The 19289-nt window shown below is 39.3% G+C and overlaps 1 protein-coding gene across 7 annotated transcripts in view; it reads right to left on the bottom strand.

Annotated features, from left to right (window-relative positions):
- The window catches only part of COL12A1 (collagen type XII alpha 1 chain), a 99901-nt gene that overhangs the window by 80270 nt on the left and 342 nt on the right, over positions 1-19289 (bottom strand). For 4 of the 7 annotated variants that reach the window (XM_018919172.3, XM_018919176.3, XM_018919182.3 and 1 more), the window contains exons 1-11: positions 19174-19271; positions 16534-16641; positions 8157-8273; positions 7336-7479; positions 6400-6456; positions 5458-5721; positions 5180-5344; positions 4550-4723; positions 3426-3716; positions 2600-3202; positions 956-1228 (exon numbers count right to left, since the gene is read on the bottom strand). In XM_018919172.3, the coding sequence (XP_018774717.1) occupies positions 956-1228; positions 2600-3202; positions 3426-3716; positions 4550-4723; positions 5180-5344; positions 5458-5721; positions 6400-6456; positions 7336-7479; positions 8157-8273; positions 16534-16606 (2161 nt within the window). In that variant the 5' untranslated portion in view covers positions 16607-16641; positions 19174-19271. Of the gene's footprint in view, positions 1-955; positions 1229-2599; positions 3203-3425; positions 3717-4549; positions 4724-5179; positions 5345-5457; positions 5722-6399; positions 6457-7335; positions 7480-8156; positions 8274-16533; positions 16642-19173; positions 19272-19289 lie in introns of those variants that run through there. The other 3 variants (XM_030235504.2, XM_050972287.1, XM_050972288.1) reach the window with 3 other exon arrangements.

Raw genomic sequence — 19289 nt, 5'->3', positions numbered from 1 at the left:
AAGCAATCTTATAAGTGTTTATTTCTATCATTCTTAAGAGGAAAGAGCAATCAACAAATCTTCAAGCTGTTTCTTTTGCTCCCTTGGAACCATTTATGTCACCAAAGGTCACAAGTGACAGCATGGAATAATGAAAAAGAGTAGATCAATATTTTTAAAAGCATGATTTAGAATAGATGAGTGTTTAACTACTGGAATAGAAAATCAAATCTACTGTCATGCTGCTCTTTTCAGTCAGGAGAAATGCATCATGGCAACTCTATCAAGAAAAAGTAAAGCTACCATGCTTAAATTTACAGCCACTGGTCACATAAAATATGTACTGACATCAACAGAAATTTTGAATCAGTTATTGGATCAGACCAATGAATTTATGATTAAAAAAAACAGTTTAAAAAAAACCCAAAACTCAAGTCCTTTTAAGCCTATTGTATATAGAACAACACTTCTATTGGTGTTAGATGTAGACATAGCAAATTGCATAGGCACACATTTGTCTTTAAATGTATTGAAGTCAGCATGCATTCCTGCATCAGTCTCATAACTACTAAAGAGAGTAGAATAGAACTGAATAGTTCCATTGGAAAGTATCAACAATGTTCATCTAGATGAACAATGTACAACTTGAGTCTATATAGACAATAATTTATGCCACAGAATTTCATATTGAGAGCACACTACTTCATTTGAAAGCTGGCCACTGCAAAGGAACACAGCAGAGAAACACATCCAACCTCAGAAAAATTAAAGTGCAGTCTTAGCAACTTAATGCATGCATATTCTTAGAATTTTATATCTTTACTGAATGCATTGAGATACAATAATGTTCTCATCCTGCATGGCAGAACATCTTCTCAGCCTTACTTGGCTGCTCCTCATTTCCCTGTTCTCCAGCTAAGCAAATTCATATTTGAACATATGACTCCCTTATGTCTGAGAATAATGGGAATCCTACCTTCTAAGGTGGTTTCCTCTCCATCCAGGGGTGGGCCATCACCATCTTCATATTCAGAAATCACACTGACTGCGTAAGTAGTTTCAGGTAGCAAGTTGGTGAGAACTGAGCTAGTACTTGAAGCTGGCACAGAAACAATAAATTCATCTCCACCAACTGCTACTTTATATTTAATGAGATAGGACAAAACCTCAGGTCCAGCTGGAGACCAGCTCACTTTGAAACTCTCTGATGTTAAGTCAGAAAAGACCATGTTCTTTGCAGGTACGTAAGCTGTATGGAGACAAAAATGTGCATATGAGGCATACGTGCCTGAATATGTTAAACACAAAAATTTCTACCATAAATAATTAAATGTTCTTCAATAATTTGATTTATTCTAATTGAACAGATATTTTTTTTTGCATGTGCGCAAGATTTGTTTTCTACACTTGCTTATATCTATCAAATTTCAAGATCATATCTCAGCTGCCTAAAATCATTTACTGGAAGCAGAAGCACCAACTCCATGATTTCTAGATCAAATGAAAAAAGTCCATCTAAAAAATATATATATTTATGAAAACTTAATTTAGAATCTGATTATCAAGTTGGGTTCCCTATTTCATATGTCCAATGAACAGCAATAACATTATGTCCTCAATGGAAACTAAAAATTGTTGGGGTTTCTTTCAGATCTTGATTAAAAATAAGACAAAATAAAACCCAGTATTTTTTCAGGAATGAAGTCAAAAGGGGAACAAGGAATTTGACACGAAGCACAAACACAAATCTGACATCCTGGGCTTGTTTTGCTTGGCCTATTCAGCCTGTCAGTGGGGATCTTAAAACTGTTCAAGCCCTCTAAAACAAAGGCTGCCTTGCTGGTTTGTTCTTCAAAGCTATCCTGAAACAAAACGTTTAATTTTAAAGAGAACTGGGCTTTCAACAATGGGGACTATTCAATGTTAGTGTCCTACTAAGCATAGGTAGGGACACTGTGGGTGCAACTAATCACAAGTAACTTTATCTGAGCAAAGCTGACAATTTAGAAAACTTTTGAATGTTAAACATTATCCATGCTGGCCTAATTTCGATGCATGTGAAGACTTTCATGTGCTCTTCACTTCTATCTGTACAGTTAGATTGCAATCAGTATCACCTAGCATCTGCTGTCTCAAGTTGTCTTGTCCCATTTCAGAGAGCCATTAATTTTACCCTAAAACTTAAACATATTGTCCTCTAGAGTAGTTGGCCTTACTTCATTGCCTTTGAACATCTAAAAGACAAGCTTGGACTTGCCACCTTATTTTGTAGAGCTAGAAAAACAATGCTCTGGTAACTGTTTTACTCTGCAAAAGCAGAGTGTATGCACTAAGGTCATTCCAATAGACACACATTTTATTAGCTTTTTAGATACCTAGCAGGGGTGGGGAAAAAAATTTCTCCAATGTTTTTTTTCATTTCCATTTATCCAATAATTTCACCTGTTGCTTTTAATATATTTGAAAATAAGAAGCAAATCTCCAGTTATTAACATTATCATTTGTATATGGACAACTTCATCAAAATAAATTCTTTAGGGAACTATAAGCACAAAAAATTGGTTCAGATCCTCTTTTCATTGCATTTTCTACATTCCTCTAAGTAACAGTAGCAGCTTACATTTTCTCCTTATAGCAGCCAGCTCTTGCTCAATTCGTAGGCAGACAGACTGTGTAAGTTCAAATGATATTCTTTGAAAAGCATCAAAATCTTCCACTGTGTAAACATGGGTGTCCGCAGGAGGCGACGCGATAGCTTCCAACTCCGTACGCACTGCATCCTTCACACCAACCGCAAATATCTCTACATCTGCATCCCTCAGCTTAATTGCAGGTTCTTTAAAGGCATCTGATGATTTTCCATCAGTGATAAGAATCATTACTCTTGGCACATTTGGTCTTGATCCTTTGCTGGTAACAAATACCTTCTCCCTCACGTATGTCATTGCTTTGCCTGTGTTGGTAGATCCACCTCTGTAGGGGAAGGTGTTAATAGCCTGAATTATGTCTTCCACTCTGTTGTATCTGTTCAAAGAAAACTCCATATGGGGATCTCTGCTGTACTGGACAAGACTTATCTGTACTTTTCGAGGTGATATCTCAAAGCTTTTAACTAACACTTCCAAAAAGGCTCTTACTTTTACAAAATTGGCGATACCAATGCTGTAGGAACCATCCACTAAAAACACAACATCAGCTTTTACATCCACACCACGTGAGCATTCTGCAAAGCAAAAGAATAACCAATGTAAACAGATTTTTAATAGCCACATGGCATTACAATCATATCTGTAGTTCGTGTATCACACACAACTGCTTATAAACAAAGTAAACTATGCTAAGTAAAGCTGTGCCTCAAAAATAATAAAGTCATGATATTAAAACAAGCATCAGAGGTTTCATCAATGAAGAGCTGCAATTTGAAAATAAGGTGGCTCCAAACTCACCCACTTGAACTTTTACTTGTTGTGTTTTTTCCATTATCGTTATTGGCTCACTGGGGGTCAGTCCTTTCATTGCATAAACATTAATTTGATACTCTGTGTCTGGAGAGAGATCTTTAACATTCAGAGCAGTTGTCTGAGGACCCACACTCAGTACATGTTGTTTTCCCCCAGCTATCATTGGAATGAACTGCAGACGATAACCAGTTATTTGGCTTGTGGATGGATCCCAAGTGATTCTAACAGATTTTGAGGAGACTTGAGTTGCCACCAGATTTGAAGGAGGCTCCACCACTGCAAGAAATCAAAAGCAAATCCAAAATATTAATTACAATTATAAACATATTTCCTTACCAGTTTTTATTTCTGAAATAAGTTCAGTTATCTTTGCTTGATCTTTACTAAAAATCACTTTTGGGGTTTTTTTTAGCATAAATAGACAGAAATTAATTACAGGACAGTCCAAATGAGGCATCAGTGAGCAGGCAAAAATATGAGCGATGCATTTGTGGTCCCCCAAGTATAGCATAAGTTCCAGGAAAAGTGCTGCCCAGCTCTAAAGTCGCTTCAACCAAAAGTGAAGGAACCACTCAGAGGAACATGGTAGAAAGCGTGAACAAATGCAGACTTGAGCAGAATACTACAACAGCAGAGTTGTCTCCAGCATCATTTTTGTCAAAGAATAATCAGTTATTAAAACCTTACAGGGCGAGAAAGTGATACAGCTTCGTGTCTTTGTTTTCTGAGTTTTCTCCAGTTTTCAGGCTTTGGTTCTCAATCCATTACATATTTTGACCCTTCATCAAACAATTTTTTTCCTTTTAATACATTTTTCCACAGAAGTGATGGCTGTGTCCAAACTGCACATCACTGTGTTGCCTTTGAAACTATGGAATATTGGAGCTATTCCAAATATGCTATGGAATAATGGAGCTATTCCAAATATGCTACATCACATGTTCTGTTATCCTGCATTTAAAGACACAAAACTGAAACCAGTTTTCCATACTTGCTACGTGAGGCAATGGATGAAACTCTAGAAATGAAGCAAAGGAATTAGGGATAGCCTCCTCAATAGATATTGGGATAAACTGAAGCTACAAATACTTTTTTGTAATGTGTCTCACCTTCTTCTCCACTAACCAGTTCACCTAGTTGTTCGTCAACACCGGAGCACACTTGCAAGATAATTTCATTCTGTATATCCACAATTCCATCAAAATTAGCCACATTGAACACATGCTTCAGTGACGGCTGAGAGGCAATTAGCTTGAGTTCCTTTGCATCTGCTGCTTTGATACCTAGAAGTTGTAATAGACAGGGCTATGGTTAAGTAGCCATAAATACAGACACTTGTGAATGTACTTGTGAAGTATCAAAACATCCTGGAGTAAAGCTGAGTTTAAATTAGTTCTGCCTTCTGACATGATCAGTAATCAAACTACAAAATAATGATTAATGAAATGAGGTGGCAGACTAAATTTTCAACCTGGAAAAATAATGTGGTGTAAGTGAGAATGAGGCCAAGGTTGAAAGTATGCTAGTCAGTCATATTAATCTCCATGCAGGAGCTACATAATCACCATCAAATTAACACAACTGGTGTGTTCTACTCTGGAGGGCACAAATGACCCATTTCAAGGCATACACATGAAAAGAGGGGCATAATGAAATTCTTCCACCATGCTGTCTGCAAAACTTACAAATTAACTTTTAATGAAAGTTAGTCTCTCAATCATTAGAAAAACTCAACATACCCAAGGAAAAAACTTCAACTCCTATGTTGCGAAGCTCCCTTGCAGGAATTTCTACATCATCTTGAGCTTTTCCATCAGTAATGACAATGGCTACTTTGGGAAAGCCTTTTCTTGCTCCAGCAGACTCAGTGAAGGTGTTTTGAACAAGGTAATCAATAGCCTCACCTAAAACCAACATCACAAGTTGTGTCTTTTTAGACTTGTATGAACTAGGATTTAAAGCAAATTTGAACTGTAAAATGAAATGCTGAATAACCATGTATGTGGGAAATCTGTACCTGTCATTGTGTTGCCACCTTTGTAAGGTATCCTTTTAATTGCATCAATAAGATCACTTCTTCTGAAATACTGATTTAAATTGAACTCTGTTCTTGTATCTGAACTATACTGAACAACTCCAACTCTCGTCTTTTCTTCCCCAATGTCAAAAGCTGATACAAGGGCAACCATGAAGTCCAGAATATATCCGAAGTTATTTCTTCCTACACTCCATGAACCATCCACCAGGAAAACTAAATCTGTCATTGCACTTATGGAGCATCCTGGAACAAAACAGGGAAAAAAGGAAAACCAACTCTATTAGCAAATTAGCAATTGCATTCTTACAAATCAGTGAGAAATGTCTTATGGAAACTTAGTAGGTAAAAGCCAAAGCAAACAGATATTTAAAAGATTGATCTTATCTTGGACACTTTGCTTGGGGAAACATTACTCATGTAAGTGAACACCCATATGAGTTTTCCAACAGCCATTATCAAAAGGGATCTGCTTTTCGACACCTTTCACACTAATCCACAAAATCTGTTATGCCACAACAGATGAAAACACCCATACAAAACTTTTTGCAATGATTTGATGTTACAGAACAGTTTTATTTTGTTACCATTTGTGCCTCACATCTTTATTTCCCCATTGTAGCTGCACAGGTTCTTCTGCAAAGCCTTTTATCCGCAGCACGACACCTTTTGTTGATAGGACCAAGACACTCATGAACTTGCTCAGGTTAGTTGCATGAAATCCCTAGTTTCAGTACCAACTTTGCACCCTAATCTTTCAATGCAACTTATCTTTCTATCACAAGTCCCTTCATATATTTTCTTAACTTTGCACAACTTTACAAGTTAACTTCTTGGTAGGTAGCAAAGAAGCAGAATTTAACTTTGCAAGCTAGACTTCAGATAAGATAAATGTCAAATAAGTTGAAAAGCAAAGCACCTTACTTTGTAATTGAGCCTCAACCTTCTTTTCCTCTGGTATCCCTGGGCCGCCTGTCTGAACTACACAAAGCACAACATAGACAAAATGAATGGGGGAAACAGGGTTAAGTTTTTCAACATCAAAGAAAAGCACATAAGGAATTAGAGACATGCATCTAACAAGCCTCTGAACATGAAAACGTAAATGCAGGTTCTGAATATACTACCTTTACTTACAGATTTGACAACATAGTATCCAGCATGACACAAAATACAGAAAATGTAAATATCTAAGAATCTTCTGTATTTGTACTTCTTGTAGAGTCATTTCCTGAAAATTAACTGCAACATGCCTGGAAGAAATACCAGTATTACCCCTCTCTAGCACCTAGGGGAATTGATAATTTTCACATGGTTCTTTGTGAAGCCTGAGACATGATGCAAAATGTGTCATAGAAAAGAATCTGCTGTGCATTTTTATTTACTTAAATTTATTTTATGCTCTTTTAATTATTAATATAAATTATTGAAGCTTAAATTTCATATTTTAGTATGTATTTAGGTATATTGTGTCATTTTAATATTATTTGATGAATATAGTTTGCTTTCTCACACAGGATGCCAGTTCAATTCAATTGTTACTGAACTCAGTTATTGTCTTCCTCTTGAATTTAGCAGATGCAATTTATTGGAAGGAGGTATAGCTCAAAAAACATAGTGGCCTCTTGCCTTGAATTCTGTAGAGGTCGGCAGACACTCTATCCATGTTAGTATCCTTTGATCTCTTGCAAATTTTCTCTGCTTCTACTAGGACTAATAGAAAAAGGCTGTTCAGACAGCTCCATCGAAGGAGGGTTTGGGTAGGTGGCAATTTTGTTGGAGAACTGGATCAAAGCCAAGTTTTGTGAATGACCGCTCAGTTACCTTAATTAGCTTTCTAATTGTACTGCAGCTACTTACTTGTCAGCTGGCCAAAAACAGGCAGACTCTCCTCTCTGTCGTCATATGAAGCTATTGACACAATATACTCTACATCAGGTATAAGATCTGATATGACAGTTTGGGTAGTGCTAGGTGAAAGAGTAAATTCTTTAGTAGGTCCATCTGCAATAAATATATAAAACACTCAATGCAGCCTTAAAATACAATAATATTGATAAGCTGATGGTAAAAAAAAATGCAACATGCAATAACCTATCTCAAACCCAATAATAATTTTAGAATTACACACTTTCTGTTTTCATGAAGTATAACTATTGAAACATGAAATTTTAGGCTAATGTAATTTTTTTTAATAGTGAAAAAAATTGCTAAAGTGTATAATAAATTCCAGGAAATTTGAAACTTGAAATGCACATACAAAGTGTACTATCATTTAACAAATCATGTCCTGTTCTCATTCAATATCACTTTTACACTAATTATTTCTTAAAGTGAAATAGAATAACGGCTGTCTTACACAGCATAATACAATTCTTGAACTTAAAGTAAAAGCATAGAAGAGGAGCATAGTGATGATTGTACCTTCTTTTTGCTCCCTACAAAGCAAAGGTATCCAAAACTTGTTACTTGCAGTCCCAAAATGGCAAACACTAAGACAAGAACAGCTCTAACTTGGAAGAATAACCGTTTTTCTTATATGCCCTTTGCTGTTACCCAGGCTTGATCACTAACTTACAAAAGATTTTAATGGCTACTCTCATAGCTAAGTTAGATATAGGCAAAAATAAACTCAACATTTCAAAACACGTAATCACATTAAAAAATTTGACAGAACTCACCATTTGTTGGAACCACAGTTATTCTGTAACCCACTATTGCATCTGGTGGCCTTTTCCATGACATTTGAACATTATGTTCATCTATAATTGTAAAATTCAAGTCTGATGGTGGGTTAACTGTAAAAGATTTATACCAGGTAGATGTTTAAAATCTTGAAAAAGTTTTGGCAAATGAATAAATAAAATAATGTTGAGCAAAGCTTACTAAAATTGTCTTTGCATAAATTTGTTTCCAACAAATATAAAGATATATTGTTGGAAAAAGAGTAAAATAAAAGCTGACAAAATATGACAAAACATCAAAGAGTATATGCATTACAGAGGACAGCACAGAACATATGTTTCTTGAGTTGCCAAGACATTCAAGAATGGCCAGCAAAATCAAGCACAATAGAAAACACATTTGGATACATGTACAATGAGTTCACAGATAATCACCACATATGCAAACATTTCACATAACAATTAAAGGAATTTTTTTTACATGCTGGGTGCAATCCGTACAAGCATGCCAAATCACAACCTGCTTACAATATCATGAGATCATTTAAGATGTGAAGAACACAGTACTCTTCTTAATTAGACATCAAAGAATTGATCAGCTTTTTTTATATAGTCTCTGCATATTATATTTCTTATCAATTTCACTGAATCTAGAAACTTGGCAGAGAAAATAAACTATTTAAAGAATACAGGAAAAGACTGGGCATTTAATGTTCAGTAAAACAATTTCTGTTAGGGTCTAGATAGGAATATACATGCAAAATGTATATCAGCAATTATGATACACTGATGTATCATTATATTACAAAATGTGGAGAACTCCACCCCTTTGTTCCTAGAAGCCACTAAAGTGACATACTTTGCATATAGCAACAAAGGATTTAGGAACTAAGGGAATAAGAAATGGCCTTAGTAGTGGTTGCAATTTGCCAAAATATTCAAGCTGATGCAAAGTTCTCAAAAATAAAATTCTACCTGTTTACACCAGATTTCTGTACAATTTCAAAGGTGTAAACTATTGGTTTCATGTTCCCTTTGCAGCAGGTGTACCCATACTAAGAACAGCATTTTAACATAAAATGCCAGTATGGTTCCAAACAACACAATGTTAATTATGAAAAGACAACATCAAAATATATTTAAGGACATTTATTTTACAGAATTTATAGAAAACGGCAAAGAGGGCACCGGTGAACTGAACAAATGACTGCAAATAAAACTTGTAGGAGCTGATGATAGAAGTAACTGAACAGTACAGAAAGAAATAGTTTATATATGCTAATTTGCAGCATCATGCATACGTAAATGAAATGTTGATTATTGGTTTTTTAGCTTCCCACAATGGACAAAGCCTCCATGTACAAGGTTCATTACACAAAGACATTTAATAAATATTTTATAATGATATTCTTTTTAAAATTGTCATGCTTATTCATGCAGTATTTTACTGACTCACTGTCAGTGCATGGTAGGTGTATTATATATTATTGTTTAAATAGGTCTACAAAGTAAGATTAGATCCAGCCATACTTTCCTTAACTACTAGTGAAAGAGTTTTGCAGGCATTTTTAAAAGATAGATCTTCTGTTTCATAGAAGATCTTCATCATATGTCAGATTTCATATCAGATTTGAATATCATTGTAAAAGCAGATAAAGTAGTAAATGCTAGAATGTTTAATTATGAAAAGACGCTGTCCAATTACAAAAAGTAAAACTGAGCTAAAAAATATATGACTTTTTTTTCCTTTTAATTTTCTTTAACTTTCAACCATAGGATAATATGGCTTTATAATACTGATACAATAGATAACACTAGTACTGAAGTAAATGTTATTTTTCCTGTTGTCCATACACAGGCAGTGAGATTAGACCATTAACCTGCATGCACAGTTTATTCATCATTCAGTTTCTGAGTAGCACAATGCTAGAGATGGCAGGGTAGTTACTTAGTATCAAAATCATGCAACATGTGTTAATAGTAAAATACATTTCAATGATAAGAATATCATTATAAAATATTGTTTCAGTAGCAATGGCTCAGGACAAATTTAATGCAAAGGCAGAGACAACTGACCTGAGCATGCTTTTTAAAAAAATTCAGTACATGGAAAAAGTAGCACCACCAACCTTGCAAGTAAATTGGCATGTTGCAGCAGAGACTTTAGGCTTTAACTGCTGAAGGACAGCAGCAGCCCAGCTTGTTGATATCCCAATGACCGGATTCCAGATAAACTGAAAAAGCTGACTGTGAGGAAAAGTCTTTAGCATTTTAAAAGATGTTTTTTCCATTTTATGAAAATGGATGTGGGTCTGGCAGGTAACAAGAATAGTACATTGACACATGAGTGATGTATCCATTCATACAGGTGATCATAAACAATGGCATTGCAGGGGAACTTGAAAGTCCCCTTGTCCATCCCACAGTCAAGACAAGATTGGCCACCCTGTGTCATTCCTGACATGTTTTCCTCAGATCATTCTTAAAGACCTCCACTATCGTCAAGACTGTTAGCTTCCCACAGAAATTACTCCAAAACCTCAATGCCTTTATCATCATAGTCTAATCCCCGCCTTCATTGCTGTACTTTAAATCCATTCATTCTCAGCCTATGGCTGGTTTATCAAACTCAAGCACTGAATACTTCTCCCATAGAAATCCAAAAAGGAATCTTTCTTGAGTGAAAAAAAAAAAAGCTCTTTGGATCCAATGTCATCAAAATGTCTTCCAGATGGCCTGTGAGCTTTTGATACTCAAACAGAATCTCCAAAACATCCATGGACCTTCACAGGGGTCAGATTTCACCCAAGTGAAACCAGCTGTAGGTTGAAGACCAAACCATGGTCATATGACTGAGAGTAGTAAGCTGATCTGAAGTACAGAAAAATGTTTAGATGATAAAAACCGTATTGTGATAACAGGGCAACTGTTACTCCATCTCATTAAAATTCTTCTTCCATAAGGGAATTCATCAGTGGAAAAATACATTTGCAATACTGAATCAAACCAGAGTCTAGGAAAAAAATGCTCCTTCTTGTAGTAGAAGTTTGCCCCTTTACAGGGATGAACCTTAAAACTTCACTCAACAAAATCTTATGTGTGAGTGCAGCTAAACTCCAGCAAGCAGTCTTGATGTCAGGCTACTTGCAGCAGTGAAGTTGCACCTATTCTTAGTGTAGTGACACTGCTGATCCTGTGTCCGTTAAAATCCATGCCAAACCGCTCACTGACTTGTCAAGGTATGGGATCATGATCATAATGTGTCATGGTGTTGTAGTGTTGCCTTCGTACAGTGACCCAGCTGTTGCTGCACAGAAATGCATGGCTCCCCTACAGGTTTGCAGAGTAGCAAAAACATATCCTGCTGTACAACAATCATGTTTGCACAGCAATAATTTTGACCACTCTTAGAACTGTGTTATGATCATTTCCTTAACAGGATCTTCTATATTATGCATCATGAAAGAAAAACAAAAGAAAAAAATCAGACATAATATACTTTAAACATTGCCAATTCTTGTGTTACATAAGAGTATAATTTCTGGGGGGAAAATAAAAAAGGGGGCAAAGCATCTTTCTCATGCTATGCAGGTCTTATATGTCTTATATTAGCTTGTATTACTTCACAGGAAATATAAAAAATGTACAGCTTTTTGCAGATAACACAATGTGACTGCTAGAGCATCCCAATGAATACCTCAACAAGGCAGAAATAAAATGTAACTAGAATATCAAGTAATTTATATCTAGAACCAGATTTAGAAGCAATACAAGTTGGAAGTAGCTGCCACCCACAATCCCTATGTGAAATATATTTTGTGATTCCATCACTGGAAAGGACATACTATAATTAGCATGTAAAATAATGTGTTTGCCCATGTTAAAATATCATACAATCTACAGAAGCTGAAGAGTAAGCTCAGCCTTACCATCCCAGTGATAAGGTCTGCTGAGGCTGGAAGGTGCCAGAACTCTTCATTTACTATTTTTTTCAGAAATGGCATGAATTTGGTCCAACTAACCAGATCATGACCCCAGTTAAGCTCCTCTGAAGCCTGCTTTGTCAATGTGACTGGAATGACCTACAGCCAAGAAATGTAGTAAAGAGCAGCTTCTAAAAAGAGCCGTTCTCAGACTTGTTAGATACTCATTGCCAATCACAACACAGAAACATTGCCATCTGTATCTTTGCATTTTTTAGTTTTATATATGTTTATGAAACTTCTTCAAAATTGAAGATGCAAAGCTCATAAATGTACTTTAAAATTTCATTTAAAACTATATACCCATACAAATAAAGACATACATATCTCAACATAACCTATATATATATATATACATACACACACATTGCATGTATGAATAGTTACCAAATTTTACTCTTGTGGGCATATATATGTATATGCATGTGTATATACTTACACACGCATGTATATTTTGCTTCTAATTAGCAGCAGGAAAAAGTATAGTCACCCTCATGTACATAAAAATTTCAATTTCACATGTCAATCTACATGGCTCTCTATTTAGGAACTTTGAAATCAACAGCTTCTTTCTCAAAAGATATTGCCATCAAAAGATAATAAAATAATGGTTCTACCAACCAGTTTCAAAACTTCAAAAGTTTCAGCTATCCCAGATCACCTCTGAATCATTCAGTCAATGAAAATTAATGTACTCAATGCAGCTTTATTACAAACCAAAAATTCTAATCCTTTGCAACTGCTATGCTGCAATTATTTGTCACTTACTATACTGGTGTCCTGGTAACAGATTTTTCACCAGACAAACCTTTTTATGCACAACACAAAGGTTCCACACCTGGATCAGTGATGCCTTCCTTCCCTACCTCCAGCCTAGAAGACAGACTTTTCTATGTCTGAACCAATTCCTGAAAAACTGAAAAGTCAGCACCTTCAGAAGCTCAGTTAGGCTACACAAAACCAACAATTTCCTCATTTCTTTCCTGTGCCTTTGAAAATCCCTCGGTACTAAGAAACATGATATGCTACAGAAGCCATGACAAGATCACAGCAGTAACTGAAGGTTATAATTAGTAGATTCTTCACATGGCAATGTACTTAACTATGACTAGAATAAGAGCCTTTTGCTCTTTGTGTTCACAGATGAAAAAAATACTGTAACAGAAAGAAATTCTGACATGTGGACAGACATGGAATGCACTGGAGTATTGCTGTGCCGGACTAAAAAGGCACAAAACAACTTTAAGTATAAACAACTTTATGTTTAAGTATAAAATACAGAATCACACACGAGGAGTTTAAGCTGGGAGAGATATCAGAAGGATTGCATAATAAAACAAGAAGAATTCCACTGTAAAAGAAAAGCAAAAATGCTGAGCATGAAAACAGATTTGCTTCCTTGACCACCGTAAACAAACAACTTCCCCAGTGAAAGGGCATGAGTGCATTTAGACTATATGTGGGCTTTCCTCCCTCTAGTCCTGCAGTGACTGCCCAACTAGAAACTCCTGTTCTGCTGCACCTCTGCAGAAAAGCTCTAACGCCATTGCTGCAGCTCACTTACTGCTCATTGCCAAGAGCAGCAGAGCAGAGCTCTCACAAAGGACTTCAGAGCAGCTGTGAGGCTGATGAAGAACCAGTTTCCTACTGAAAAGTTCAGGAATATATGGACAGCAGCATCAGATAAACACCAGGTCTCCTCCATGGGGAGACTGAAAAATGAAAGCTGAAGGAGGGCAGAAAATAAAACTAAGCTTTTTCTTTCCTCTGCTCTCACCCCATCTTTCCACACCATATCAAGAATTTTCATCACATTAAATGGCCCTCTCCCTTATTCTCCTCTCAATTTTTCATCCCATCAAGTGTCTACCCACACCTTTGGGAAAGAAATTTTAAAATTCATGTCCTGTGAATGATACATGGAGTGTAAAAAGAACCAAGAAAGGTGACACAGGACAGACTGACTGACTGGTGGGGAGATAATAGCTTTGCCACAAAGTAATCTGAAATTTGGAAAAATAAGACCAAGGGACAAATGTTCACAGGAGAAAGTCGGTTCAGCAGACAAGATCTAAGTTGCAATTACACCAAAATAAAGTAAATACATAAGTAAGGAAATAACTTGCTAAAGTAACTAAGGTGCAATTTAAAAAATTATGCAAACTTGCAGCACAAAATTAAAACAGTGCAGAAGAATGATCAGTATAGTGCAAACAAAAACCCCACTGTAAAAATCTCTACAAAAGCAGTTCCCACCACAGCAAGTTCTAAGGCACTCCTAGTTTTGAGCTTTCATTTTCAGCACCACTATTTCTCACTCCATTTTCAGCACCACAATTTTTTGTCCCACACTTCCCTGCTCTTACTTCAAAACTTTGGAGCTAGGAGAATTTTCTCATAGAAACATGATCACTGTAAATTAGGTATTTTATTTATCAAACATTTCTGAGTGCAAAGTAATGTAAGTTCTGTCCAAGAGCCCTCTACAACTCTCAAGATCAGGTTTTATCTTCATCTTTTGCTTGGCAATAGTGCATCCTCCAACATCGAACCAAGGTCATCCAGCTATGTGTCAAGATTTGCTGTTATAACTCTGCTGTTCCAAATACATTTTTGTAGCTTTCTTTAACAGTACTGAAGCTATAGCTGATTTAGTCTACACTATAGCTAAATAAAACACCTTCACTTACATTTCTAAATAACATACTCCATACATGTAAATCGCAGGGCAGGACAACAGCAATATTAGCCCAGCTCTAAGTGAGCTCCCTTCTAAGAAGGGGAAGAATGCACAAACACATCCTCTCCCTTCCTCCATCAAAAATGTACACTTTCTCTGCTTTCTCTGGCACCGCAGTCCTGCGTTTCAAATGCAACTCTGAAATGACTTCAAATGACCTTTTTCAGTTCCTTTGCCAACAGCAACACAGCATGAAAGGAAGGCGGTGGACTGATTCTCTCCTAGGGTGACCAGATGTTGCACCACTGGCAAAAATGCCATCTTTTTCCAGAAAGCCAGTGTATTTTACATCTGCATGTCCCAAGCAAGCACTTTACTACTGCTTAGGGGGCAAACACCGCAGAGGCATCTCTGACACGCCATGCTTTTAGAAGAAATCAGCCAAGATGACCAGGTCCAGACAAGGAAGCTTGTGGCAAGCCATGATCAGGAAATTTGTTTGTTCAGTTCAAGACAGAAAGAGAAGGAAGGCAAAAAAAAAGAATTATCAGTTGATGGCTTCTCTTTTTTTCAGTAAATCCAGGAGAGTTCACACCTAGGATGGAGTCAGGTCCCAGAGGTCAGATCAAGTCATTTCAGTGCAGGACGTTCAGCCTTTTAATTTCCCCTGGAAGCCACTGCTGGCAGAAATGCCATGGCCATGACCAAAAAGCCAAGCAGCTCACACTGAGGGCACAGGACACCGTTGCTGTTAATCCACTGGGGAGCAAATGCCAGGCCAGGCTGTGTTGAGCCACACTGTGCCAAGTGTGGCAATGAAGATGAGTCTCCCCAAGCCTTCAGCTGGAGGCAGGATGCTGCCATGGCCGACAGGGGCCTCAGCCTCCAGAGAGACTGCGCTGAGGGCTAAGGAGGAGGAGAAGAAGAAGGAAAGCCTTTTTGGAGGTGACGGTACCTCATGCATGCCGGAGCCTTGGAGCTCCGGCTACCACAGCAAGGCCTGGCCCAGCCTTCCCTTCAGCGGTTCCCATGTCACATGTCACAGCTGTGGCAGCACCTTCCCAGGCGTGTTGCCCGGGTCAGACCCAGCACAGAAGCCGAGGTGTCCCTGAGGGAGGGTCCGGCCACCCCGAGGCTCAGCCGGGGGTCGCCCCGCCGAGCAGGGGAGGCCGATGCACCGGCAGGCCGGTGGGGCGGGGCGCGGCGTCGGGCCGGACAAAACACACAGGCGCAGAGAGCCAGACTCTGTTGGAGCGTTTTATTTCAAAGTTGCAGGTTGTTGAGTAGTAGTTTTTCCGTTTCCTCTCTCAACATTACTAAAAGAGGCCAGAGACCAGCCCCTCTTGGTCCATCCTGGGGCAGAGCCATGTCGCCGGCCACGCCGGGCTGGCCGCCAGCGGCAAAGGGCTCCTCGGGGCGCTGCGCCCGGGTGGCCACACCAGCTGGCCCACGTCCTGCCTGTGGGGTGGTGTGGACAGCACACCAGAGGGACAGAGAGAGGGAGCTACGGTCCGGCCCTCTAGCCGGGAGAAACAGAACACAGAAGGAGCTGGGCAAGGAAGGAGAGGCGTTTCTCTGAAGGAGAGAAAGAAAGAAGGTGAAGTATTCACACTCAAAAACAGAGAGGGAGAGAGCCAGTAGCTCAAGGCTGATTGGGAGATTTGCTGGTCAGCGGGGCACCGGGGCAAGAGGGCAGGGAGGAGAAGGTTACCTTCAGCCTCGATGGAGGAGAGGAGGGTGGCTGCACACAGAGCAGCGACTGCCGAGCACAGCGCTGTCTTCATTTCTGCCCTTTCAGATCACAACAACATGAATGAATCTGCAATGATGGGGAAGGGAGGAAGGGGGAGAAACGAGAAGGAAATGATACATGTGGATTAAAGGATTGCGTGGGTGTATTCATGAAACATAAAAAAGACAAACCGTGGATTTCACTTTGTTCCCTTATCCCCAGCCCCCACCCACGGGACCAGGTTGAAACTCTAGATTTGAAAGCTGTCCAAGACGACGAAAGATCTGTATGACTAACTGGAGAGTCTCCTCTCACTATAATGTGCTTTTTGTTGCTGAACCCTTTCCAATCACAGTAAGCACATGAAGCCTTAACCTAGTTAGGGTTAATTTGATCAGGGAAGAGCAGTGAAGATCTGTGCCTCCGCACGGGCAGGAGCCAGAAGGGAGCTCCATGACTTCATCGCTAAATGTGATGATAGCTAATTCAGAGGTCATTCCTGCTTTGGATCAACTAAATGTCTCTTTCAGCTGGGGATTTTAATCGGCTCCTTTTTCATAACTGTTGAACCACTTAGTTAGCTTTGTTTTACTGGTCTCAAGGCAGTTTGGAAACTGTAATAAAACTTTTTTGAGGGGTTCTGCCTACAATTGCGCTATTCTTCATTTCTTGAAAGTCTGAAATAGCTTATACAGAAGTGTGTGTAACACACATCTGAAATTTGACACGTCTGTCTAGCCATGATGTTTCAACATCTGATAATTCATTTACATGTCCTGAGAGAAAATATATTTAAAATACACTATATGAAGCTGACAGGCCTAAGAGTCTCACACCAACTGCAAGTTGTCTAGCAAAAGAAGTGGGATTAGGCCAAGTTAGTGGCTCTTAATTGCAAACAGCCATACCTTCAGAACTATATGCTCTAGTCCATGTAAATTTACTGCCAATTACTCCAGCAAAACTTTCCAAATTATTTCCTTGCCTAAGTAAAGTCTAATACGAACCTACACATGCATGTAGGTGTTTCTATAGTTTCAGATTTTCTATCTCAAGAAGTAGGAGAGTGGTAATTTGTATGAATAAAGTCATACATGCATCATATATCATAATTAGGCCGGGGAAAGAGAATTCCAAAAGCAATTAGGCAACAGATTTTATCAGGAATGTTCCAAGAGCAAAACAAAAGAAGAAAACATAAATCATTAGTCTGCAGAAACAACTGAAAGGGAAAACAATATTCTTTTACCATCTAAAGAACTACCCAGCAAAGCACATTTGGTGGGAAGACACTATGGAGATCCAGAAATTTCCCAGTTACTGACTCTGAGCTTAATAGGCTTCATCTGAGCAGCTGTATATACTTGCCTTAGCCAAACGCCTTAAGTGCACACAAAAATACCAAAAGCTCAGTGAAAATCTAAGCAAAGGTTTCAGACTAATGGCAGTTCCAGTGGCTAAACAGAAGAGTAATATTGACCATAATGTCACTAACACAAGAAAGGCCAAGGTTACTATTAAAGTGCTCTGAAAGCTCCAAAATCATCTCACTGCTCTGCGTGGGAAACGGCTGCCCCTGGGCAGATCTACAGCATCCTGCAGTGAGTTTAAGGATCGCCTAAATTCAACGCTAAAGGACATTTTGTCCTGATAATCTCGTGCGAGCTTTGACTGCCATCTTTTGATCGTTTTGAAAAGCAACAGAAATTAATCATCTCACAAAGGCATCTAGGAATTCTCCACTGCTGCAGGTCTGCCATTCCTGATACACGCTTTTCTTTCATGAACTACACCACCTCAGCCAAAGTATTCATTTCACTGTTTCCTTCTCACGAATTTAGGTGTGTGAAGGAAACCCTGGAGGTGGCAGAGGACACCTCCTGGCTCAGCAGGGACACAGAAGACTTCTTTAGAGACCACTTAGAAAAAGTCAAACCCGAGCTTTCACAGTGCCAATCCCATCTCAGGCTAGTTCAACCTACAAAAGCTTAGCCAAAGCATTTCTAAACCACACGATGCACGACATTTAACATTTTCAAGAAGAAAGAACTAACATCAACGGAAAAAAAAGAATAAAAACTTCAGGAAAAGCCCACTACCTTTATATCAAAGATATAAAAAACTGGAAGCAGGATAAAGCATCACCGGCAGCTGCACACACAAGGGGGAGAGAAGCGAGAGCTCCTGCCAAAGCCGCAGCAGTAGCGTGCCTGTAGGCGCCCTGGGCGCTGACAGCAGGCTCCGCCTGGAGCCTCCGGCCACCCTGAGCCTCCGTCTCCGGGACACCACCGCCCCTGCCCGCCTCTCTGCCCAGGCACCCGTCCGCCGGCAGCGCTCGGGGCCGGCATCCCGCCGGGTTTCCCCGTTCCTTTCCCGGGCTGGCAGCCAGCAGCCCCGAGGCGCTCTGCCCTAAACCTCTCCGCCCGCCCGGCCGCACGCCTGCAGCCGGCTCTGACATGCCCAACGCGCGCACACACGCTCCTTCCTAATCCCGCGTCGGCTTCCAGCCCAAGGTGCGTTGGAAGGGACTGCGTGCGCGGCGCGTGCGGACAGAGCGGGACACGGGGGTCGGCGGCGGGACGGGCAGGGGACCCCGCTCCTGCGCGGGCACACACAGACCTTCCGGAGTGGCCGCAGGGTACTGGGTTCGGTGACGGGACAGCTCCTCTGGCGATGTCTCCGGTGATGCCCGCAGCGGCGGGAGCCGGAGCCGTCGGACCTGGATAAAGGGAGGA

The sequence above is a fragment of the Serinus canaria genome, chromosome 3, assembly GCF_022539315.1.
Source record: "Serinus canaria isolate serCan28SL12 chromosome 3, serCan2020, whole genome shotgun sequence".
In the NCBI taxonomy this organism is placed as follows: domain Eukaryota; kingdom Metazoa; phylum Chordata; class Aves; order Passeriformes; family Fringillidae; genus Serinus; species Serinus canaria.
This window is presented reverse-complemented; position numbering and strand designations above follow the sequence as displayed.